The sequence below is a fragment of the Hermetia illucens genome, chromosome 1, assembly GCF_905115235.1.
Source record: "Hermetia illucens chromosome 1, iHerIll2.2.curated.20191125, whole genome shotgun sequence".
In the NCBI taxonomy this organism is placed as follows: Eukaryota; Metazoa; Arthropoda; class Insecta; order Diptera; family Stratiomyidae; genus Hermetia; species Hermetia illucens.
Window position 1 is genome coordinate 96,865,908 of NC_051849.1, and position 26,976 is coordinate 96,892,883.

The 26,976-nt window shown below is 39.3% G+C and overlaps 2 protein-coding genes across 6 annotated transcripts in view; one reads left to right on the forward strand and one right to left on the reverse strand.

Annotated features, from left to right (window-relative positions):
• LOC119647545 (sushi, von Willebrand factor type A, EGF and pentraxin domain-containing protein 1) overlaps positions 1–26,976 on the reverse strand; it is a 209,427-nt gene that overhangs the window by 63,216 nt on the left and 119,235 nt on the right. The window lies entirely within an intron of this gene.
• Positions 1–26,976, forward strand: part of LOC119647564 — an 86,401-nt gene that overhangs the window by 15,153 nt on the left and 44,272 nt on the right. Inside the window, exon 3 of one of the 5 annotated variants that reach the window (XM_038048594.1) lies at positions 875–1,086. The exons of the other annotated variants lie outside the window; for them this stretch is intronic. Within the exon in view, the coding sequence (XP_037904522.1) occupies positions 875–904 (30 nt within the window). The 3' untranslated portion in view covers positions 905–1,086. Of the gene's footprint in view, positions 1–874; positions 1,087–26,976 lie in introns of those variants that run through there. 5 annotated transcript variants of the gene reach the window in all.

Consider the following 26,976-nt stretch of genomic DNA (forward strand, 5'->3'; position numbering starts at 1 on the left):
TTTGGAGATGGGTGCATAAATCAACACGTATTCCAAAAATTAGCTACGATATCAAGCTGAATTTATCACATATACTAGAGATATCAATAAACATATGGTAAAAAAATCACGTTTCCATCTTTATCCAGTCCAAAAAATAATTTTTCAAAAAAAGGCAAAAAAAAACGGCCTTCACACGGGATGACCCCCTTAAGGGGTCGACAAGTGCTACATGAGATGATAAGTCCGCGGACTGACATGACTGACAATTAGTGGCACTCTTTCTCGGGGGTGGAAAATTTTGTATTCGAAATAACCGCAGAAATCAATCAAATGATCAAATAACAATGACCTCTATTTATAGTTAATGCACTTGGTCAATATGCATCTCACGGAGAACCACATGAGTTGTGGGGTTCGATAAAATGCACCAAATTGATGGGCGGTGGGGAAAATCGAAAAGGGTTGAATGGCAAGAGAAGCCGTTTATATTGATATAGTTTATGCAAACTTTCGAGAAAAATGTATTCAACTCAACTCAGTCAGTGTAGTATAGACAATACAATGCATGTACCTAAAATCCGAACAGGTGAAGCCATTTTCGAGAAAAGTGTATGCGGCAGACAGACAGATGGACAGACAAACAATAGCCGATATTTTACGGAAATCTTCAAAACTGTTGGTAAACATTTCAGGAATAGTGCAAAATAGAAAAATTGTGATTTAGTCGCAATACTTGCAAGCTGATTTTCAATGACTAAAACTGTTATAACTACTTTATATTTTCAAATAGTTTTGATAATTCTCAAATTCAATGCGGGCAGCCATATGAGAACTCTTACCAAAGATTTTTTTTCCTCAACTTCATTTTTTATTGTATCTTCCAATTTTGCAGAACCAGCAATATGTATTCGGATCTTATTGACTAAAAGAAACATAAATTTATCCCTGCTTTTGTTACATCCCAGTGCTGAATTCCGTACGTCCAGATGGCTTTAATCATTGACTTGTACAAAAGTAACTTGTTATCTAGTGATAAATTACAATTTTGATTGATTAACAGGCAGATACTTTACTTTTAGTCTCATTTAAGATGTAAGATGTCGATCGAGGTGGACGCCAAGATATCTGACATTGTCAGTTTGCGGAATGCTGATTCCATTTAACGAAATAAGTGTTCACGATTTTGGTTCAGAATAAACGTAACGTGACAGTTTTTGCTCTCGTTCGCGCAAATTCCAGAAGATCACCATCTAGTCCGCGAACGTCGATTATCTTCAACTAAAGATTGGAAACATCTATCATATACATTCATAGCCCAAGCAGGCTTCCCTGGAGGACACCTGCTCTGATAAGACTGTCTTTTAATGTCAAGCTTTTGTATCTTAACTGGAACGACCGACCTTTTATATAGGACTTGAAGGAGGCTGGTCAATATCGAGAAAGATGGCAGAACAATATGTTCTTTTATTGAAAGTTTGTCTTATTTTCGAAACGATACATACATTTTTCTGCCTTGTCATGTTTTTCTCGATAGTCGAATTAATGGTCGGGGATCATATTGCGACTTGTTGGGAATGATAGAATCTTTGGTGCTAGCAGTTTTCGAAATATTTTTAATAAAGTAGGAAGTAGGTTTATCGGGCGGTATTATACTACTAGCGTCGGATTTTTTTCACTGTTTTGCAACCGTAAATCTAACAGAAGTTCTCCACATATTCGGAAAGTAACTAATACATTTCATCGTGTCAAAGATCTTAAGCAGGTGCTTGATAGCGTAGAGAAGGAGTTCTTTGACCATTTTGCCATGGCCACCTACTTTCTAGGATCAAGTTCTCTGATGATACGAGTAGCATTTTTAACTCTGAAGCGGAGGTTCGTTTTGTTAGATGAGGGTGTGCATCGCGGAAGTTGAACTTTTGTTTTTCACTGGGTGGTGTAAAAACATTTTGTTTACAAAACAAAACCTTATTAAAATCGGTTCACTGTCTGTCTGTCTGTCACAAGCACTTTTCTCAAAACCAGCTATACCGATTGACCCGAAATTTGGTGAAAAGGTGGGAACTGTGGACCCCCAGACATGTAGTGAGTGATATCTAGGTTGAATTTCGGGGGGGGGGGGTCCCCATACATGTAAAAGGGGGGTGTAAAATTTTGCCCGGAGTCGAAATTGTTTGGAACTAATTTTGAATTTTGGAGGGTAGTAGATTAATAATATAGATATTCCATAGGACATTTCTGGTACTCGAATAGATGTTGTTAGCAGGTAATTGATACAATAGTTTTCACGGACACATGTTTTAGACGCGATTTTATAAGGATACCGGTACCACCATGAACCTTATCCTCAGAATGTTTCGTATTGTAGAATGTGAATCATTTAATGTCAAAATTGTATTTATCCGTTAGCTGCGTTTCAGAGATGGGCATGATTTTTATTTCGTTATTATTGAGGAAGCACTGCAGTTCGAATTTATGTTCGTTTATACCGTTTGCATTTCAATGGCAGATTTTTAATAGACTCATTTACTGAACAAAACTTGAAACCGTTGCAATTGGCTGGGAGCTGGTTCCTGCATCATTGCTTACATGAAGTTTATAAATTGGTTTAAGGATTGCGAGGATGATGTAACCATCCTTCTAATGTCCCTCTTCAAGATTTTATTTCAATAAGTTTGCGTATGTAGCTGCTGGGTACGACTATGATGGGGGGATTGTAGTTTGGAATGCTAGCTCGGAGTAAATTGCCTTTTTATTTCACAATAGCGTTTACTGAGCTTCCTCAATAATGTTCCACCACCGTTGCTACATTTCCTTGTGATTGATTCTTTGTTTGTTTTGCAGCTTGATGTTGAGTACAAATCGCACAGTTCCCACAAACGCTTGGTAGCTTGCAATAAGCTTTTGTGTGGCCGAATTCCTGGCAGTTTTGATACTGGGGTGGATCTATTCTTCTCCGAGGTTCTTCGGTGGCAATATTTCAAGAGAAAATCCATAGAGATGAATACTTTTTGGCGTGTAGTGATAACGTTTATTTTGGTATTTTGTTTTTAAGAATTGAGTGAGGCTCCAATTTTTATTTTATTCCTAAAGAATGTATAATGAAGAAAAACTGAGGACATGAAATGAATATTGCCTGTAAAAGAAGAAAATCAAGATCTTGAAATATAAAAAATTGTGGTATACATTTCGGAGTATATTATATTCATACTAGCTGAACCCGGCAGACCTTGTTCAATTCACCCTGCCAGTGGAATAGCAAATATCAGTGCCGAGTCTTGATTTGATTTTCAGCAGCTCTACTGGCTGAGAGTTACCTTCTAATGTTCGATTTTTTGGGTGGCGTTTTCAATAGTTTTCAGAATGCAGAGGGTGAAAGCTTTATTGTAGAAGAGGAGGATGTTTCCCTTTTTCGAAATCGATAAAAACTCGTGTCGGTTGAAAAATCGCAACGGTCACTCCCTCTTAGAAAGTTAAGGCGCTGCGAATAGGGATACATATTTTGATATCATCATGGCAAAGGGAGAAGGAATAAAAAAGTCCATTCGCTCTACCCCCTTATAAAAAAATTCATAACGGTTATTTCTTCTTAAAAAATTGCGGTGCCTTGAAGGGGGCTATTTTCGAAATATTTATAAGCTTATTGGTATCGTTACGATGTGCAAGGAGGATTGCAGAGGACTGTAAAGGGGCAGCGAGGGTCCCTCCAAACCCTTCCATACTCTCTTTTCAGCCTGGGGGGTAGGGTTTGAAGTTAAACCCTTCCATTTTGATATAAAAATAACCCCAATTTGAATAGCCATTCAATTTTTAAGCGGAGATGGCCGCAGCAACTTTTAACGGCTAAAGAGGTGAACCTTCCTTTTCCTTTTGCATACCCTCTGCCCCCCCCCCCATCTTTCTATTTAACGCTTTATGGTTGGAAATGAAAACATTACCATGGACACATAACAAAAACCCACTTTAAGGGCCCATGATTTCTTAAGGGGGTTGACCGCCTCGAGCTTTCATCAGGATCGAAGGGGGATCGCCCCCTTTCTCTGCCTAAATTTCTCGCCCTCTACGAGGGTGTATATGTAGCAGCGTATATAACGTAACATATAAACCTTTTCCTTTAAAAAATACATGTATATGTACTCATTTTCACAACGATCGGTTGAACGGCTTCCACCTTTATATAATAAGAATATTCACATTATCATATATTCTCATTCGTTAAACATATCACGGTCTGAACAGCCTGTTTTCGTCATTAACAAATTAACAATTATGACAATTTACACTTTACACAAGATGTAACTCTCAAAGAAATGTTTTTATCAAAATCCAAATTCACAGCCAATTACATAATAGTAAATTGCATCAACATTGCTATCTTTAATAGAAGCCAACATCTAAAATCGCAGAGTAACTGGAACGTGAAATCTTCCTGCTCACCATTATCGTAAAATTTCTTTTGAATTTCCACGCACTCCAATTTGGATGCTTGCCATGCTTCAAAAGCGGAAAATGATACACGTGTGTGTGTTTATATTTATTTCCGATAAACTAGGAAACACGTATTCACATCTAATTGCATTCGTTTGATACCAATTTTGATTCCAATTTTCCACGCATTTGATTTTCTTTGCAACATATTCTTGATGCAAATATGCAGTGAAAGCTTCATGTGGAGAAAGGAGGTAATAACTGCATCAAAGCGACTGACAAATGATGTGCATATGTACACATTGCAAGATATTACCCTCTTTTGCAGAGAAATAATGATAATAATTATGAAATTAAAAGTTTTGAAAACCTCCACGAGAAAAATTTACGAAGAATTAACTTTAACGGAACTGTTTTCCCAATCAAAGAGAGCAGTGGTTTACTATGTGTTCAATTAGTGATACCTGCAAAAACTATGTTAATCAATCTTTCGCTGGCGTATTGTTCGTTTAATCGGCCATAGGTAATGGATTGTGGTGGCTTGTTGCATAGAGATAAGTAGCTAAAAAATAATGATTTAATGGATAATTTTCAGTGAACAATTAATCAAGAGATTGGCAATTCGTGTCGTCGTATCACTTTTGATTGTATGAAGTTCAATTTAGTTTACAATGTCAGGGAAATACGAAATCTCACCAATCAAATTTATCACCCCGTTACTAAATCATAGTTTTTGTGAAATAAAAATGCATTAATTCAGCTACAAGGACTTCCAAAGCAATTTCGTGTTAAAATTTATTTATTTTGCCGTCAGGCATTCTAAGGTTTTGAGTACAAAATGAAAGATCTCAATTAGTATTTACAACATCGGTTGCGGAATAGAGGACTTAGCATTAAAAACTACGAACTTAAAAAAAGACACGACTCAGTTTGAAATCTAAAAAATTTTGATGTCCATATAATAATTTTGAGACCTCAAAATATATTTCACTCCGGCGTCTGCTCAAATAGGGTTAATAGTAGTATATTACTAAATTTTCGAAGTTCTCGGAAATCTCGAAAATCTAATCCAATCCAATTATTAAGAAATTTTTAACAGTTCAAAATTATTATTTTTATTCGGTCAAAATTATTCCCGATCAACTACCCCTCGGAAACCACCTTGTTGTGGTGGGGGAGCTTGCGGTAGTTAGTACTACACTAAGGGTGTCCCCTACCTGTGGAATGACGCGAGGGTGAACATCGGGAAGCTCGTCGAAGCTCTTGGAGCGCACTCCGAGGGGTGGTAGTATCACAGCTGACAGTAAATTCAGTGATGAACCTGATAACGACAGCGTGTGAGGCATCCATGCCCCGGAGGGGCCCAGGCGCGGCAAGCCTTCTATGTACTGGTGGACGGCAGAAATTGCCGACCTACGGAGGAATTGTCATAAGCTTCGTCGCCTGACAGAACGTTTGCACGCCAATGAGGAGGCATGCGAAATAAAGGAACAGTATAGATCAGCAAAAAGGAGATTCCGCAACGCTATAAATAAAAGCAAAGCTCGCGGATGGCAGAACCTTGTCAAGGAGTTGAATGAGGACCCGTGGGGACTTGACTATAAGGTTGTCACCTGGAATATCGGGGCTCTGCGGAAGCCCTGCATACTAAGTACAGACCAGATGGACCGCATTGTACGGGCATTGTTCCCCAGACATCCTGCACGGGTTAATATAAATAGCGCGGAAAGCATCAAGGATTGCCCTCTTTTCACAACGAGAGAGCTTGAAGAAGCGGTTCTCACTATGAAAAACAAGAAGGTGATAGGTCGAAGCAGTTCTCACTATGAAAAACAAGAAGGTGATAGGTCCTGATGGCATCACGGGGGAAGTTTACAAACTAGTGTTGCACCAACGGCCAGAATTGCTGTTTGAGGCGTTCAACGCTTGCTCGACTCGAAGATGAGCTTCTTCGAGCAAATCAAAACAGCAGCGGACAGGGCTGCAGCTGGAGTCGCGGCATTGAGTCGGCTAATGGCGAATGTTGGGGGCCTTACATCTTTTAAGAGATGTCTCCTTATGGAAGCAGCGCAATCGGCTCTGCTCTATGGAGCGGGGGGTATGGGCTGATGCCCTTGACAAGTAGGTGCGCCGTAAGTGCCTTGCTCAAGTGCAGAGGCGGGCAGCTTTGCGAGTGGCGTCTGTCAATCTACCTCCGTAACGAGGCGAGAACTGAAGAGAGGTGGTTGGCCGTGAAGAACGTTAACGCACCCTTACCGAGTGGCAACTTTCTTCGCAAAATGAGCCAAGGGGCAGATGGACTGCGCGGCTCATCGACAAATTAGACCCGTGGTTGAACCGAACGCACGGTGAGCTTGATTGACTAGATGGGCATGGAGGTTTTCAGTCTTACCTGCACAGGATTGGGAAGGTGCGATCTCCTGATTGTGTATTCAGCGATAGAGTGGCGGACGACCCTGAACACACCTTTTTTTCTTGCTTTATGCAGACACAGGAGAGCTCTCTACAGACAACATTGTCAGAGAGATGCTGAAGAGCGCTGACAGTTGGAATCGTATTGCGCATTATGTTCGGGCTCTTCTTATTGTGAAGAAGACTGAACTCGACCGGTAGAGGGATCGGACGGTAAGGGGTTCCTGAACTGATAACTCCCTTCCTCCCATCCCCTCCCGCTGGTGAAAGGGATTCCCTGACTTGAAGGCTCCTAAAGTCGGGAGAGCGGTCTGGCTAGCCCAAAGTAATCTGTCAAACGGTTCAAAGGCTAGTTCTCTGATGACAAGAAGGTGTTTAGTTGGTAGTCCGACAGTGTACTATTGCGGGAGTCCAACACTCTGTGCGCAAACGCATTCACCTACCCTATAAAAAAAAACAAAGGTGTCCAAAAATACATGAAGATGGAAAGAAAGGGTTGTATTATAATTCTCCAAGTGGTAAGAAGCCACAGACTTCGAATCCACCCGCGACTTTGGGAAATAAAAGCAATTCGTGGCCGAGGCACGGATTTTGGAGGCCTCACAAGGTGAGGAGAAGCTGGTAACCCCGGTGAGAACCACACTGAGTGCAGTAGACTTTTACAGTTACCGGTGGTTTTCATATTAGACTACGCTTATGGCTGCAAACATAAGTTGGCGACAAGGCTGGCAAAGCTGCAGGACTGTCCTAATATATTTCTGGCTCAAGAGCCTTCATTATTTGGTTTTAAAGATAGAGGATGCAACTGTGAAGGGTGAGTACGCGATGGGGTGTTCATGCACATTGAAGGGGATTTTAACTATGCACCCTTCCAGAAGCTTTGTAATGCCGCCAGAGAGCATGGTGTTGACGAAAATTTAGATAGATTGCTGTGTATTGAAGTGAGTGTTGATCGCTACCTAATAACGGAAGCGACGAAAGCCACTTCTGTGCATTACACTGATCAACTCACTACTATGCGAACTGCAAAATCTGCCAATACACGTTCAATCTTATGCCGATTACGTGGCTGTGCTGGCTGTTGGTGGAGATCTCGTAATAGTGTGTAGAAATACACAACGTGCCGTTGATTTGATTGACAGTTGGTGTCTCAGGTATGGATTTTTAGTAAATCCAAATAAAACCCCAATGATATTACTTACAAAAAGCAGGAGACTGAATGGTCTTTGCCTTCCAGAGATGAGTGGTACAACTCTTCAACTCTCCGAAGAAGTGAAATATCTGGGAGTTATTCTAGACAAGAAGCTTCTTTGGAACAAACATGTAGAGGTAAAGATGAAACGAGCTCTCACAGTTTATGGGCTGTGTAGGCGGACCTTTGCCTCGACATGGGGACTTAGGCCTCAGGTAGTAATGTGGATATATGTTGATATCGTTGGGCCAATGTTTGCTTATGGATCCGTAGTGTGGTGGTGGTACGGTGAAACAAAAAAGTTTTCGTTGTTAACTAGCCACACTCCAAAGAACTGTGTGTCTGGGTATCACCGATGCCAGGAGCACGACATCCAGCGCAGGTCTGAATGCATTACTTAATATGCCGCCCTTGGATTTGTTTATTCAGAGCACACCTATGAGGGCATCTCATAGACTAATGCGATAGAGCACAAGGCTGTCGTACGGAAGATCGCGGTACAAATCTCACTGGTGGCAGTGGGATTTGTATCGCGATTTGACGATATTCGGATATCCCTTGCATTCTCCCCAGGGTATTGTCAGATTTATGACTGCTCAGATTTTCAATACCATATGGGGAATAAAGGAAGCTTTAAGTATGACCACATTGCCTCCTACCGTGTACTGTAGTATACCGCTACGGTCTTGAATGGAGTGCCATAACACACTTCAAGGCCCTGATCCAATATGGATTGTTGTGCCAACGATTATTATTATTATTGTTCATGTTTCTCTGCGATTCCCCATTGAAATGAACTGTTGCGGTATTGACGAATTGATATGTTACGATGACATCATACACTTTTTAGAATGCACGAAATACACATAAAATGTAAAAGTTTCACCGTCTAGAACTTTGCGAATAATAGTTGGATTTCCTTCAAGCTTGTGTCCTATGTTATCCCCTGATGCTTGTGCCAAAGTAGGTGCTTCTAACATCGACTTAAGGGGGTTTCCGGCTAAATCTCTAAAATATGCTAATATACTATTATTAACTTTATTTGCGCAAATATCGGAACGTGTTAGCTGTGATTGATTGGTCTGCGTTAGCTGTGAATCCCGGGGAGAGCTTTATAACTGCTCTCCAAACGTATACGGGCGACCAAAGTGTTAAATATGGTGCGAATGTTAGCATAAATTTTAAATCGGTAGAGTGCTAATTGATAGCTCCCTTTCTATTACTCGGCCCTTTCACGGGCAGCAAAGTTATGCCCTTTGGTATAAATTCATTTAAAACCCTTTACTTTTGTGGCTCTAATCCGTGCAGTTGTTTTTCATTTTTTTGAATTTCAATAAGAATTTGCTTCAGTTTCATTTTCATCACATTTAATGCCGTGGAAAATCTTCAGCCGATCGGCAGCGCAAAGATGGACACAAACTTCCTTGACGAACCGGAATTAGAACCCGCGGCAGCGAGATTGAAAGGATAACATTCAACCAATTGTGCCACTGCACTATCCTAAATGTATAACACTTTCGTTCTTAGTTCTTATAGAATTCACGAATTCCTTTCCAAGGCAACATTAATCGTAAAGACAATCAATACACCGTCAATATTGCATTGGTCAATAGTCCCTTCATTTCCTCGCTATTCGCCTTATAATTAAATAGATGGTTACAAAACTCTCTTCAAATTGATTCCTGCGGCAATTAATCCAAAGTACAATCAATACATTTGGCAGTCTTAACATTTTATGACTTTCTGCAAAATCTTCTTCATTTCCCTCTCGCAAACTAGCCTGTTTTATTACCAAACCAAAAATTTAGAAAGAATTCGAGGTTTAGTCGAGCCACGAAAATTGAAGATCTTCTGGTAATTTTATTTGTCGCCCGCTCCTCATGCTGCAAATATAAAATTCACTGATTTTACTTCATATTTTCCTAAGCCAGCCTGTGAACTTCTTCGTAATCTTTTTTCTTCAGTTTTCATTTTCATCCATTAATCTTACTATTCTTCTGAGTCAATAGATTCTTCTTTCCAACTAGTTGCCTTGAAAATCTCTCCCCAAAATCATAAACATTGGATCTTCCCTCGGCTTTCTATTGTTTTTATTAAGAGATTGTTTTTGGTTCTATTTCAGTTACCTTACTGTGAAAGAGCACAATATATCCTTTTTTCTCCGTTCTATTGACCACTAGCTACTGCAAAATTTCGTAACTTTACTACTATCGAAAGTTCAAAAACATCTTAGATAAAACCGCTAATGATTGGTTTCTGGAATATGCGCACGCTCCGCGAAAACGGTAGCGGAATGCTCACTTTCTCCAACTCGAGTGAGAATTCCAGCGATATAAGTTAAACATTGAAAGTGGAAGAGCGATCTTGTTGATCGGACGGCAGATACCCTGCATAACCTGCCTGAAAATATTGATGACAGCAGACCTGTTTGGCTGCCGAATCATGGAAACGGATCGAAGAACAGATTGAATGAGGAGTTCGAGCTCCGATGCTATGCGAAATCCCAGGAAATTCAACGTAATACGCGCCGTGACAAAAGGGAATTTGTTATTGCGCTGCTCAGGGAAGCGCCAAATGCCCCACAATGATTTCAGAAGTGTATACCGTATCATAAAAGAACATGCATATGGCCGCAAAGCTTTTGATGGTTCTGTGAGAAAAGTTAACGGTCGACTCTCCATTCACGATGACGAGCAACTGAAAAGGTAGTAGGAACAATTAACCATGGTTTTTATACCTATTCCATCCGGTAAAATTCCGCCTTTTTGTGGATGAAATGGCTAGTCACCGTAACATGCGAATACGGACTGGTGCTACAAACAGAAAAGACATCATCTCGACCATCAATGTACCCAGATTAAGTAAAGCCAAAAAGCTTGACGGTCTTCCTGCAGAACTACTTTTGCAGTTTCAACAGATCTGCTACTTCCACTCATATGGAAATCCCGCTCTCTGCCGCGGCAAGATAATGGCTAAAATAGTCCTGGAAAGTATTCAGGAATCTCTCGAAAGCTTGATCGACAGATAGCAGTTTTCATTTTGAACCCTCCAGCATTAAACATATCAACACCCTGCACATGGTACAGATCCATCACCGTATTTTTCCAGATTTTACGGTTGGTTCTGAATATGAAACCTTTTGCACTTTATCGTGACGACATTATGGGTTGAAACCTCTCTCAATGTATGGAGAGCGTTCTCCTCAAACTTTACTCAAAATCAGGTCACTTATTGCATATAAAGAGCATACAATACATTCTCATAAAAATTTCGTAACAAAAGGTTCAGCTGTTTCCAAATAAATTGAGTTTAACAGGAAAACAGCCATTGAAGCGGTTTGAATGAAAACAATCCAGAAAAAGTGGCTACTCTTGTACACTTGCTAGAATAACTATTCCTACTTTCCTTCTATTATGTCTTTCTATTATTATTTCATTGCCTTATAATTTCTTTTTAATCAGAAAGAAACCAAACTATAGAAATTATTCATAAGAAAAGTACGAAAAATTTGAAATATAACGGTAGAAAAGTTATCCTATGATATCTTATAACTATTATTAGTAACTGGTGGGATGTCCTTTACGTTGGACAACTTCCAAAAGTCGTTTTGGCATCGATCTGACGAATTTCCAATTTCCAACCTCTGTAGTTGTGGGAACAAGGTTTTCTTTAGCGCTGTTCCCTCCTAATACGAAACTAAACTCTTTTCTTTTATTCCAAAGATGCAGAACTTGCTTTCGTTGGAAAGTAGGACCCATTCCCAGCATTCTGGGGCCATTTTTAAGGTTTTGTGTGAAACAAAACCTTATTAGAATCGAGTCGATGTCTGTTTGTCCGTCTGTCTATCACAGCCGATTTATTCGAAAACGGCTGGACCGATTGTCACGAAACTTGGTGGGAGCATGTGATCTGCTGTTCCCTTTACATGCAGCAAGTGGCGCCATTTTGTGTTAAGTTTAAGGGGGGGGGGGCTCCCCAGACATGTGAATGGAGGGTGCAAAATTTTTTTTCCATAAAATGAAAGGGCTCAATTAGTATTTAGTAGTAGTATGGCTCCATATTTGATATCGGGTGAAACGTAGGGGAGGGGGCTCAAAATATGACCCAAAAAGTGTAACAGATCTCGTTCTCAGAACCTATCCAACCGAAAAATCTGAAAAAAATCATGGTTGTGATTTTTACGAAATCTAGGCCTCAAAATACATCCGGTTCCGATATCTACACAAATAAAGTAAATAATAGCATATTTCCACATTTTAGAAATTTACCCGGCAACCCTCCTTATGTTCATCCGAAAAGTATGGGGGTAAGGCATAACATATTGCACAACTTGGCCAAGTTTAAAGAAAATCCAACTATTATTAACAAAGTTACAGGGGATGAAACTTTGCCATTTTTGATGAATTTCGCGCATTCTAAAACATGCATGACGTCATCATCACATATCAATATCGTCAATACCATACTCAAGGGAGTTCGTATGAATGAGGTCTCAAAGAACTATCTTGTTTTAGTTTTGTAGTCATTTGTATACGAATATAAATTACTCCAAACAGACGTGTGTGTATTTAGGTATATACTATATGCGTGCTAATGAAGTTTACGGGTAGTGTCTAATTCAGATAGATATATTTGTACATTAAACCAGCGGTATTTAATATACGTGCTCTATATATACATATGTATGCTTTTGTGCACGAAGTAAATCGGAAATATGGGTACGATCAATTTATATACGTGCATATATATGTACAGTATACGGAAATAGGCAGTTCGATTAGGGTGAGGATAATATCTATAGCTGTAATGTGTACGTATGTCTTGTAGTTTGGAAAAATATGAAGGATTATGTTGGATTTGTAGCTATATATGGATAGAAAAATGTGTGTTGAGGTTTCTTACATAAGATGAACACAAAACCTTTATACCCGAAGCGCCAGCTTGCGGTATTGCGACTTGTTATTTATTCATTAGCGAATTCCATTCGTTTCTTTCGGTTTATGTCGGATATGTACGGCTTTCTACGCGCTGCAAGGCAATGATAATCGACTTTTTCAATATTTTTCCTTCGGTATCTTCAAGAATGGCTTTGTTGAAGGATTCGCTTACATCTTCACTAATTTTAGAAGCCGTAATTGTTGGATTCTCTTTCACTGCTGACAAAATTAATCCCTTCTTCTGTTCGGTCCACTTAGAGGGGCGGCCTGTTCGTGGCTTGGACAAAGGAGAACCGGTGATTGAGAGTTTTTAATAACGTACGGGATGGAAGAGTGGTTCCTACCAATAGTTTTCACGTAAAGAGTTTCCTTCACTTCGAAAATTTAGGATCAATCCTTGCTCATCAGCACCAATTTCTTTTGTTTTAGGACTCATCACGATTTTCAATTTGGAACAAACTACCACCGTGTCAAATCAGTTCAATTCAAACCAATTTTGTACTTTTTTGTTATTCTATGTAACTTTGACACACTTTTACGTTGCAAAATAAGCGTGGGGTTCCCAATGTATATAGGTACGAACACTTTTTCTGGTAGCAAAGCGTTGCCAGGCTATATTTTCCGATGAAAAAAAATATTACGAAAGCACAGGGCTTGGAAGACATACCAAAAATAAAGTCAACATTTCGATAAATCGATGATATTAGATAAGTAAACAAAACTATTTTATTTATTTTTTTATTTTAAAATTGAACATTGAAGTGTACGAATAGTTATTCTGGCAAGTGTATGGGACTTTAGTACTGTCAACTATTCGTGTTAATTCTGAGGTCATTACCACGTCTCTAGGGTTTAGGATGAAGTAAAACCGTTGGAAATATACCAATTTCGCCTGTAGTAATATCAGAATTTTCATGAAACTGTGCACTTATACAGTTCCTTTTATTCATCATCATCAACAGCGCAACAACCGGTATCCGGTCTAGGCCTGCCTTAATAAGGAACTCCAGACATCCCGGTTTTGCGCCGTGGTCCACCAATTCGATATCCCTAAAAGCTGTCTGGCGTCCTGGCCTACGCCATCGCTCCATCTTAGGCAGGGTCTGCCTCGTCTTCTTTTTCTACCATAGATATTGCCCTTATAGACTTTCCGGGCTGGATCATCCTCATCTATACGGATCAAGTGACGCGCCCACCGTAATCTATTGAGCCGGATTTTATCCACAACCGGACGGTCATGGTATCGCTCATAGATTTCGTCGTTATGTAGGCTACGGAATCGTCCATCCTCATGTAGGGGGCTAAAAATTCTTCGAAGGATACTTCTCTCGAACGCGGCCAAGAGTTCACAATTCTTCTTGCTAAGAATCCAAGTCTCTGAAGAATACATGAGGGCTGGCAAGATCATTGTCCTTGTTCCTTTTATTATTACCCAATTTTGTTCAGTTAGAATGAAAAAAATGGTAATAAGCCATAATTACTTTCAAATATATGGAGAAAGAAATTGTAATCGCCCCTTTATATCATAGGAGCGTCCTCTTAAACTCCACACACAACTATGCTAGTCATCGCCATAGGTCCTCTATGTCTGCTATATTTTGTTTTAATCGAAGCAGCTGCTTTCGAGAAAAGCGCATTTGTCGAAATTCTGCGTGTATAAATAATCACATCGTTAGCGCTGTGGTGTATTTTAATTATGAAGCTTGAACATTTTTGAAAGGCAGATCCTAAGAATATTTTTTTGAGAATTGTGGGGTCCAAAGTCCGCATCAACTTAACCCTCGTTTAGGGCTTAGCAACCAAACTTTGTGTGTCCGGATGGCTCAAGTGGTTAGAGCGCTGGGCTGTCGTAGCGGAAGGTCGCGGTTCAAATCTCGCTGGGGGCAGAGGAATTTGTTATCGTGATTGGATGTCGGACACCAGTCGACTCAGCTGTGAATGAGCACCTGAGTCAAATCAGGGTAATAATCTCGGGCGAGCGCAATGCTGACCACATTGCCTCCCACAGTGTACTGTGGTGTACCGTTACGGTCTTAAATGAAGTGCTCTAACACACTTCAAGGCCCTGATCCAATATGGATTGTTGTGCCAACGATTATTATATTAACCAAACTTTCAAAATATTAGGCGATGACGGCTTTACGGTGGCAGAGGCAAATCGTCAGACGCGACTCGCAGATGTAAAGTGCTCCTTTATATAATTCGCAGAACACAACATGACTACTCAAAAAAAAAAATATTTTAGATTTGGCCAAGCCTTGGTCAATAGGGCGGATTTGCGCTCAATATAATTCGTAGTTATGTTGTGTTCTGTGAATTAAATAAAGGAGCACTTAGTATCTGCGAGCCGCTTCGGTCACGCTGCTCCCAGGGCAGAGGTGAGGCAGCGTCTGACGATTTGGTTCTGCCCTGGTAAGAAACCGTAAAGCCGTCATCGCCTAAGATTCTAAGAAGTAAGTGAGTTGAGAAATAACAATCAGATACAACAAGAAGACACTTTATGATATCCGTTGAGATGAAAATTTCAATCATGACGGAGTTTGAGCGGCTTCTCTGAGTCGCGCTCCACAACGGCCGGTTTAACAATTCGCTACAAATTTTGAAGGTAAAACAATCAATCACTATTGCTAGATGAAAGGAACTGAAGAATCGCATTCTCCAATGCTTTTGAACCCAGATGCTAGCCAGGCTGTTGAGCAGAGGCATCGGCTTGCTTTGCTACAAAGAAGAAAGAAAAAGGGAAAGTTTTCGAAACCGTAGTTTAATTAAAAAAAACTTGTCTGAAATTCTTTTTCGAAATTATGCAGAGGTCCTCTAGCATATCATTTATGTATATTAAATTTTAGTTCAGATCTAAGATGACAAAGAAGAAAAGGAATTCTGGCTATTTCGCGATGGACTCAAATTTTATTTAGAGATCCCTCTTCTCCTGTATATAAGAACGCATGTCCATGACCATTAAATATTTGTTCAAGGATGGGAATCATTTTTAGAAATTTAATTCTATTTACAAAGACATAACACTTTCATCGCTTATGCTTAATTTTAAGGAAGCGGAGATGTGCTCCTATATTATTTCTGAAAACAGGAACACTCTAGACAATTTTAACTACTTCCTTTAAAAATTGTGTGAATGCATACTAACTTGCAAAGTGAAACTTTCCAAACAATTCAAAAGTTTATTGTATCCAATATTTGCAAATATTAACTTGACTAGTTTGTCATCTATTGTGTAAGTTTTGTGTATCTCAAATATTTTGGGTAACATTTCCGTTAGTAAAAGTCAATAAAACCTTGTTGTAAATTCGTATTATTACCGTGCATTTATCTCCAGAATTAAAAGTTATTAAACCAGCTCTAAACACACTTATCCCCTGTTGTGTGATAACATGACATAATCACAATTTTCAAGCCGTGACCAGCAACTAGTCATAACGGAAAGACGTCGATTGGTCAGTCCACTCGCACAGTGCACAGTTTTGAACAAAAAAAGATACTTTTATTTCACAATGGAAACGTTAGTAATATCACATTTCAAGCTTTACTTGCTCAGGAGTGGTTCTTTCATGTCGTGACATATTTCGAAATGGTTCTTTACTTACTTGCCTCACTGTGCTCTGGAATTTACTTCTTGAACACGATTTGTAATCGAGAACCGTTTCATTCAGTACACTTGCCCATGTAAGCCGTTTACGTACTTGCTTGAACCTAGATCATCTTCGTAAGGTATTTCTGACATTGAAGTAGGTCAGAGTGTTACAATTTCGTAACAAGTTGACTTTGCTCATTGACGATTCTAATCATGGAGTGATGGGTCCCGAAAAATATTTATCTTTACTGGATTGGAATGAGATTGGCCCCTTTCCTCGTTCCCATATGAGTGGAAACAATAAGTTGTAATTCAGAGACCTCCCTAATGATCATTTTTGTCCCTCCCAGTTGTAGGACTTGCAGATAAATTTAACAGAAGCAATTCACTTTACAATTTTAAGATTTTTAAGCCGCTACTTCGACCTTCACTGTACGCACTTCACTAAAAGATAAATAGAGTCTGAGGTTGAGGTGAATCGAAAAATGCTGAAATCTGTTGAATCATTATTACTTTTGCTTTCTTTCTGCTACTTCAAGGTGCTTACATCGAAAACGAAACAATTTGATGATCACTTTGTGAGGAAATCGTACATCGTAAACCAATTGCTGGCAAATCTAAATTTCTAACATCTTTCGGGAGAACATTTTTAGTCTTTGGCTTGAAATTGAAATTCTATATGGGACCTCTTTCAGGAAATATCCAGGAATGTCGCCTGATTCATTGGTCACCGATGGCTCTCAACTTTTCAACAAATTTCCGAACCGAATCAAAGTTTTCATTATTTATTGAGATTGCGCTTGCTAAAGATATATCACGAAAAAATATAGCAGTTTTTCCGAAAATTTTATTTTAAAGAAAGATAACACTTCAGCGGGGAAATAAATCATCAAAACAAGGGAAGTGAATTAATGTAAGCACATTTATAATAAACAAGCCGAAAACCCAAAGCGCGGTATCAAAAGTAAAAAAAACATATAGGATAGTCTGAAATAATAAAAACTTGCTGTTTCTTTTTCGTTGGTGCTAAGCACTGATGAAGGGAACAAGTGGTTCCCGAAATATCGGTATTTGCAAAAATAGTTATTCACAACAACCAAAAAGAAACAACAAGTTTTTATATCAACAAGTTTTTATTATTTCAAACACCGCATAATTTCACTCAGATATAGGATAGACATCACCTACTCCAAGGAATTTTTCGACGAAATACGGACGAATTTGACTAAAAATGACATTGCCGTAGTTGGCTCTAGCAGGAAATATATACTCCAGTGTCAGTTAACTACAAAGAAGGACCAAAAACAACACAAAGAAAACAGCGAGATGTACCGGACGAAGTGCAATTACTGTTCCAAAACATACATTTACCAGACAAAAACAGAACAGAAACAAAAGAAAATTTGTCTAATTGTCATTCTAGTTAGTACAGCTTTATCCGTTGTCAAGTAACTAAATCTGCTTTATATTTGATTTAAGAAAAGGTTGAAAAAGTAACAATAGAACTTTCTCATGTTACCTTCGATGTTCGGGCGATTACCGTCTTTTTCCCTCAGCCACATTTAGAGTCCAGCTAACTAAAACTTTCCCCAGTGTTCCTCATGTAGGGTAGTCTAATCTTAAGAAATTTAATAAAGTTTGCAATCGGTAATAGTAAAATCGAATGAAGAATATGAAACTGAACTTAATTAATTGTTACGCCGTCTAAATACTTGCCATTATCAAAAACGCTCAACTTTGAAAATCGGGACCAAAATGGATTATTTTTCATTAAAATTTATCTTAGCAATTGAATTGAACGAAAGAGTGGACCAGCCTGCTCTCTGTCAACCAACTTTTTGCTGCGTTCTTTGAAGGATTGCAGGAAACTTCGAAACGTCTGCCGTCCTATCAGCAAGATAGTTCTCCCACTTTGGAGTGAGAGCTGGATCATGTAAGCGGCCGATGTTGAACTTAGGGGTCGCAACTCTCCGACCCTGAGAAAAGTGGCGGACGTAACACGCAGGGAAACGTAAGTGATCATCAGATGGTGATCCCTTTCGAGGCCGATATCAGCTTCTTTCTAAAAGACAACTTCTAAATCTACTAAAGTGGTTGATCTGATTGCTCATACTGTGTCGGTCTGTTGAAACCCAACTGACCTTACGGCAAGATCTGTCCTCAAACAATCTCCCACCAATGAGGCAGTGGAATTTACAATTCACAAACCTCCCATCATTATCATTACGGATTGCGAATGATCGGTGCGCGAAAACGTTCATTTAGTTCCTTCCGCGGAACTTGTCAGTGAAACACAATTGACTGTGTTTATCTATTTATTTGGAAACAAAATTAATCTTATTCACAAGTTACAATACTTCGCTAGTCACACTACACTATTACTGCACACTAAGTTATTACACTGAATATTACTACTGTAGTTTGGTTGGCATAGTTCTACTAACTGAATAATAATTAACTTTAAGGTTTGCATGCTACAGTATTTTTAAGATGTTCTGCAATTCCGATGCTATACTAATGTTTTCAAATGAAATCTGGATATTCGATATTACTGAGATTGATTACTATAAACATTGATATGTAACATGTACTTTATGATTCACGATTATTAGTTTTGGATGTTTACTTAATATTGATTTGGTAGCAAAATAGTGTAAGACAATATTCTGTTAACCATTAATATTGCAACAAGAATATGAAGCATGTTCGGACAAGTCAGGATAAGGATGCTGATTGAGTCATTTAGAGAATTTGGTTATTATGAATGGGTCATCATTATTTGGGTGAAAAATATGTGTAATATGTGTAACTCGCGTATTTATTGATGTTGTTATCCCTCATAATAGCAACGTTAAGCGGAAACATGTGGAAAAGAAGGAAAATTATGAGAAATTGAAGATGCTGTTTATCGGAAGGGTGGTTTTAGCCCTCATTATATTCTTAGCTAAAAGTATTGCATCTAGTCTGGCTCAACATATGCAGAAGCACATTGTTCTGCAAACCTTCTCGATGTTGCGGGAGATTCTGGGTTGATTTTATCTATAATCTACCACCGGCCAACTTCACCAAAGCCCTTCTGATTTTTTGAGTAGGCAGGATCGTCCACCTTTACTGACTGGCACTTAGTGATATAATCAGGTAATGTCTGCTACGTTATGTACTGGAAAGTGTGAATGCAGTTTAAGCCGTTCGAACATCCTTAAACTCAATTGAAAATTATAACATTTCCTACATGGTTGAGTGCTCTTAATTCTAATATTTCCGTCCAATTCGGTTTTTTTTGTGCTCAGCAACGATTTGACTAGAAACAGTCCACCGCCCTGTATTCAAAACGACACATAAAGTTGTATACATACCTACCAGCATGCAACGCACACAGCACCTAGCGTACCAGACAGAGCACAAGCAAAAGTATGATCATCTAAAAGCGTGACGCTCACTGCTTTTAAATATGAATAATTGCATGGTCAATATTTTAAAGAACATATTTGTGGTATTTTTGTAAATATGAATACAACTAAAGAAGTAAGAAGATAGTGATTCGCTCGTCACACTGCAGACGAAACAGTTCGCGGAACTTCCTTCGTCGTTGAAAGGCAGGGCACGCGTATACATTGGTGCATCATGGCCTATCACTGCTAGTAACGCACTGACCAACATCAAAGATACCTTTCATTACATGAACGCCCGTGTCGCTAGATTACGTATGTTAAAACATTTATGTTTATGGCGGAAATTACATTTCAGCATTTCCCTCGTCCATTTATAAATGTTTCCAATCTGTCGGAAAGTTTTTCATAGTAGGTATTGGAAACATAAACTCCTTGTAGGCCAAATCCTTAGCCCTAAAAAAGCACTTTCTCATTTGTTCATTCTTGGTGTTTTTGGGTCGCGAATACCGGGATGTGATTTGTTTATCGGTAGAGCTAAATGGAATAAGGAATATTGAACGCTTTCCGAAAGTTCATGCATGATAGTAACTTGGCCTTTTATTTGTCTATAAGTACCAGGTGCGCATGTTACGATCGTTTGTTATGATGGTAAGCATGGTTTTGTACAATGATCATCAAGTTGAATAAACAGCGTTCACGGGTCGCAATTTCGCCAGTGTTGATTAATGAAATCAAAAGTGGAGGTTATCGCTTATCTTCTCTGAGCCCTCTTGAAGAATTAGTTCATGATGACAAGTTGACAGTGAAGCCCATGGTGTTTTACGTAGGCCCCTGTCGTGAGACTTAATCCTACGGTCCTCTTCAAACAGGGATTGATTTTGTGACACAATCTGAACCCCGCTGAGACAAGCAACAACGATACCAGTCTATACCAAGTGCATGGCTTAGCATTCATACTGGTGGATGCAAGAATTACCTAAATCTCTACCGAACTATGGAGTACGGCACCCGTGTTGATACGCAACACCACGTCGAGGCCCGAAGGTCTCTTCTTGCTTGAGCATAACCACAACCACCATGAAACTCCCACTAGGGGGGCCAACCGCAAATAACCGAGCTGTCCTCATATACAACAGGAGTTCACCCGAAGTATGTGAGTCCAGGGGCTTCCCCGGTTCCCATGGTACCAGTATACCCCTGGTAAGGTTTCGTGACCAATTTGCCACTTCAGATGAGTCCCCGTGCAGACTCGGGTCTGATCGCCCTAATTAGGCCTTTGGAACATTCGCCTACTGCATCACAGCCGGCAAGCCAAAGTGAGTACAGCGGATGACAAGTTGACAAAGAACTTGAACGCATTGCATCGTTGGGCCAAAACCGCAGCAACTTTACTCGAAGTAGATTGATTTTAGGCAGTTGGGAAATCAGGCCGAGCGGTACGAATGCGCAGTGATACAGTCGTATGTGCACAAATGTTATATTTAAGAATGAATACTCTCATATTACTTAGTTGCACTTATCAACAAAATATAATTCCAAGAAAAATTTCATGCAGTCTACATAAGGCACTTTCCAAACCGATTATCCAAAATAAAGCTGAGTTCCAACGTCTACATGGAACTCAGAAAAGTTCTATCTAATTGTTGGCAAACTGGCTCGCTGCAAAATCTTGTTTAAAGGCATACCCGGCGAGGAGGTGACCGCCTTTGCTAACTATTTTCTTAAAGCTCTATCTACTACTCCTCTAATCGTCATCAATTACCCGCATGAAATTGGAATACTAAGCTTTTGTAATAGAATGTTGTCGTTCATATCTCAAGTAATTTTATTCTACTTCAGTTAAAAAATATCGTTTTCTGAAATGGAGTTAGTTGAAAGGCTTAAGATAGTGTTCTCCATCTGATATGACTAGCAGCACTTCGTGGGTTGTGCTTCTCGTATCCTCTCATTCATAGAAGGATTTGTCCATAACCAGACTATTGATGCCAATCGATGTCGCATGGAAAATCAAACAAAACCACACTTGCTTGCTCCATCACCGACAATTTAATGGAAATTAAAAGCGTTACTGAAAAGGAAATAGAAGTTTTGACCAACCGCAAATACCAATGCAAAAGAGCACTGCAACATACGAATAAAACCTGCAATATATGTAACGGCCTATTAGAACTTAGGGCGAAAAGCTAGCAAATCACTCCAACTTGAGAAAGCAATTTACCTATATTCTTGGGATCATTGTCAATAATTTTGTAACAAACGACATCAAACGGATCACGATTCTCAAGCAAAAACTCGCCTCTTAAGAGACAAGAATTCAAACTTCTTCAGTGGACGTGATATGATGAATAAAAGATTGGCATTCTAATTCTAGCTTGCAGCACAACACGCCGCTGGCACTTCTGAGGGGTGAAACAGTTCTGTGGCATATGCTGAAAATATGATTGACAAATATCAACAGTGGGTTTAGAGCTAAGCGACCGGCAATAAACAAACTAGGTCTTAGGGAAATTGGCATCTGCCAAATGGATGCAGGTTTACGACAGTATTGATCGTCTGGCGCTATACAAAATAATACTGCAGTCCAGCATCCCAGCGATGTCATTCCGGGTCACGTTACGAATTCGGGGTATATTCTGATTGAGCTATTCATCACTCAAACAAGCTTCAAGCAAGAAGCTGGATTTGCACCTGTGCTTTTCCATTTAGCACTAGAAGCACTAGAATATATAACGAGAGAACTTTCCCGCGAAACCTGAGGGTCGCTATTATTTACATTTCACCAAATAGTGGCAATATACTATTATAAATATACTATTAAATGTGCTAATATACTGTTATTAACTTGATTCATGCATATATCGCAATGGGATGTATTTTGAGGCCTAGATTTCATTTAGATACACTACTGTGCTTTTTTTGGATTTTTCGATTATATAGTTTCTGAGAACGAGTCCTGTTGCACTTTTTGGGGGTTATATTTCGACTCCTCATTCACCTACGCTTCACAGGATATTAAATATGTTTCGAAAAGTACTAATTGAACCCTTTGGTTTGATACCCCGCATAGCCATATTCTGTGCAAAAAACTTTTCGCCTTCCTTCCGCATGTATGGGGAGCCCCCTTAAACAGAAAATAGGGCCACTTGCTATATGTAAAGGGATTTGTTGACGGCTAGGCAGATATGGAATTGATTCTAATAAGGTTTTGTTTCACACAAAACCTTAAAAATGGATGTTTTTAAACCGTGGCAAATTTCATTTTGACGGTTACCTTTCTGGGTCAAAAACTTAATGAGTGAGAGAGAAATTCTTCCTCACCTTCGTCGTTGTTGATTACACACGAGATTCCCATTTATATTTGGTAATTCTTGATGTAAGGTACTGAAAATCATATTTAACGTAAGACCTAATTTCCCTCATAACTATATAAATATAATATAAAAGGAATAATTAACAAAAAACTTCTCACTTGCGAATTTGGTTTGCTATGCAACATACCTGTAAAAGAAAAAGCTTTATCAATTATGATAATACCGAGAAATAATAGACACTTTCGAAAATTAATAAAAAAATATAAGGCCTAATATTATGTAAGTAATATGTGTATAAAAGGCTCATACAATGAACCTGAAATTTTATTAGGATTCCTAGCTGGCTATTACCAAATAAAGTGGTAATCAATGGTAGACATGCAGACCATTTCACGTTTCCGTCGATCACTTAGATAGTTAACTGAATTTCGGCCATTCCTATACCGAAATGCCTTGTGCGTAAAATGTTCCAATTTATTTCATGCCAATATTTTGGCTCCTCCTTTATTCCTTTTTTTATTGTGAATATAAATCCACATATGCAAAAACGGATTTTTTAATGCTTTATTATAGATGAGTTTTATGCCAATTATATATTACAATTGATGCTGGGCAAGTAATACGCCTGTACTATCAGAACAAACACACAGAATAAGACCGCGGCTTGAAGCCGGAAGCATTGTTGTTTTTAGTGAAGAATAGATCTTAATCGAAACCTGGGAAAATGAAAAATTTGTAATTGGTAAATATTTTATTTTTCAAACTAACAAAACCCAACCTTATATAAAATAAAACAAAATTTAAAATTTTCACTTTGGTTTTTTGAAAAAGTTAAATCTTATCAAGGGGCATTGGACCAGTTTACACTAACCTTTGGTGATTAGAAAATGTAGTACATAGTCAAATACTCTGTTGCTTTCTTGCATATGTTTCAACCTCTATACTTTTTAGTGGTATTGGCATAATTATTTAGTTTTTGTTTCAAGTATGCCTTACAACTCTGTGTAATTTAACCCCGAGTTCTGTATTCGACTTTAAAACACGAAATATTTGGGTTGCGATCATCTTGGAAGCCATTCCAATTTTATCAAGGGCGCTTTTCACACTCAGAGCTTACTACGCTTTTAATGCTAATGCTTTTAAAATTGTGATTCCTCAGAAATAGGATACTGATTTGAATTTTTTCTTTATTTTAAGATAGACAAGTCAAGAAACCGGAAGCTTGCCGCTTGAGGTATAAAAGGTTTTGTGTTTCCCTATGTGAGGAGTATAACGTAGCATTGGTTCTCCATTGGCTGATAGCATTGACCCGAGATACTTAAATCGCTCAATTCTGGGCAGGTTGCTGCCATTGCCAGAATTCAACGTTTTAAATATCTCGAGTCAATGCTATCAGCCAATGGAGAGCTGCGTGATGAAACTGCTTCACGCATTAACGCAACCTGGATGAGAGGGCATTCCACAACTGGTGTTCTTTGTGATCAACGTATCGGCGCAATGTCGTGCGACTGCCGCTCTCTATAGTTCTGAGTGTTGGCCGACTATAAAGGACAATGAACGGCGTCTTGCGGCAATGGGGACGAAGATGTTGCATTCCAGTAGTGGCGTGAAACGTTTTGATCACGTCTGAAATGTGGTGCTCAGAGATGGCGGTGAGGAAGACGGGGCGGCAACCCTGTCGGCCAAACCAAAACCAAGTGGCCGAGGAGAAGCTCCATAGTGGTGGCACCGGGAGACGCTGTACTCACTTTGGCTTGCCGGCTGTGATGCAGTAGGCGAATGTTCCAAAGGCCTAATCAGGGCGATCTGACCCGAGTCTGCACGGGGACTCATCTGAAGTGGCAATTTGGTCACGAAACCTTACCAGGGGTATACTGGTACCATGGGAACCGGAATAGCCCCTGGACTCTCATTCTTCAGGTGAACTCCCGTTGTAAGTGAGTACAGTTCGGTTGTTTGCGGTTGACTCCCTAGTGGGAGTTCCATGGGGGTTGTGGTTATGCTCAAGCGAGAAGAGACCTTCGGGCCTCGGCGTGGTGTTGCGTTTCAACCCGGGTGCTGTACTCCTTAGTTCCGTAGAGATTTAGATAGGTCTTCCATCCACCAGTATGAATGCTAAGCCATGCACTTGGTATAGACTGGTATCGTTATTGTTTGTCTCAGCGGGGCTCTGATTTTGGTCACAAAATCAATCCGTGTCTTAAGAAGACCGTGGGATTAAGTCGTCCAGACAGGTGCTCACGTTAAACCCTCAAGGACTTAACGTCTGAAATGTGAATATCCGCGATCGGTATGGGTTTGCACCGATCGGAGACAAATTGCGAGAGAAGCGTTCTCGATGGGGTAGTAATTCACGTAATTCACGCTAACGAGAATTCACTTACCAATATTGGTCTGAACATCGAAGTCAATGGTAAGCAACCAAAAAGCCGGCCTAAACAACGGTGGCTTGATAAGCTGGATGCGGATTTAAAGGCCTCGCGATTACACCCTGATCAGGCATTTGATAAGATATAATGACGAAACCGATTACGACGAGCCGACCCCGCTTGTGAACAGGACAAAGGCTGAAGAAAAAGATGTGAGGAGCGACGAGTGCACAGCTGCATGTCACATAGCTAAAAATTCAATTGTCCTCTATTTTTTTTAAAACGATTTAAATGAATCATTTGATGGAAACCTTTGTATTGATAATAGTCAACCTCATACGCTTCACGCTCTGAGCTCTGAGCTCGTTAAGAATATGCATTTAGCATATCAGATTTAGTATTTCGGATTGTAAATTTACACAGTAAGGCAACTTTGAGCTACTGTAACTTTGTTACTAATATTATGATTTTGACCAAACTTCGAAATAATATGCTTCGTATTATATTTTATACTACTACCAACTTTTATAACTCTGACATAAACTTAAGGGGGGTTTTACTCAATTTTGCCAAAAATACGGTAACATACTATTATTAACTTAATTTGAACATGAAATTTGAAATTGATAGTATTTTGAAGCCTGGGTACCGTATAGAGGCAGCTTCATGATTTTTTTCAGATTTTCCGGTTGGGTAGTTTCTGAGATTGGCTCCGTTGAAGAAATCATCACTTTGCACCCCTCCCACTCCCCGCCTTTTTAACAAATCTCAAAACTAAGACTGGCTTCGAAAAGCACTAATCGAGACCCCAAATGACTATATTTGGCGAAAAAAAATGTTACACCCCCCTTTTACATGTATGGGGACCCCCCCCCTAAATCTCAACGTAGGAGGATATCACTCACTGTATGTCTGGGGGTCCACAGTTCACATCTTCTCACCAAATTTCGTGTCAATCGGTATAGCCGTTTCTGAGAAAATTGTCTGTGACAGACAAACAGACAGACATTCAAACGATTTTAATAAGGTTTTGTTTTACAAACAAAACCTTAAAAAAGGCTGGGGAGAATTAGATTCTTATTGAATGGAATTTTAATGTCAATTATTGTCGTTAATTATGACGTCAGCATCTTATTTGTATGGCTTAGGATGCTGTTAATTCGCACGAAATTGAACTGCTATAACTTTAGCGTTAATGGCCAAATTTCCGTGAAATTTAGGACGTATATAGGAAATCTTGTTCTCTATGCTGGTACAAAATTTGGAAGTCCTCGGATGAATTTAAGGGGGGTTTTTCAGTAAATTTCTAAAAGTTAGTAATATACTATTAGCAAGTTTATTTAAGCAGATATCGGAATAGGACATAT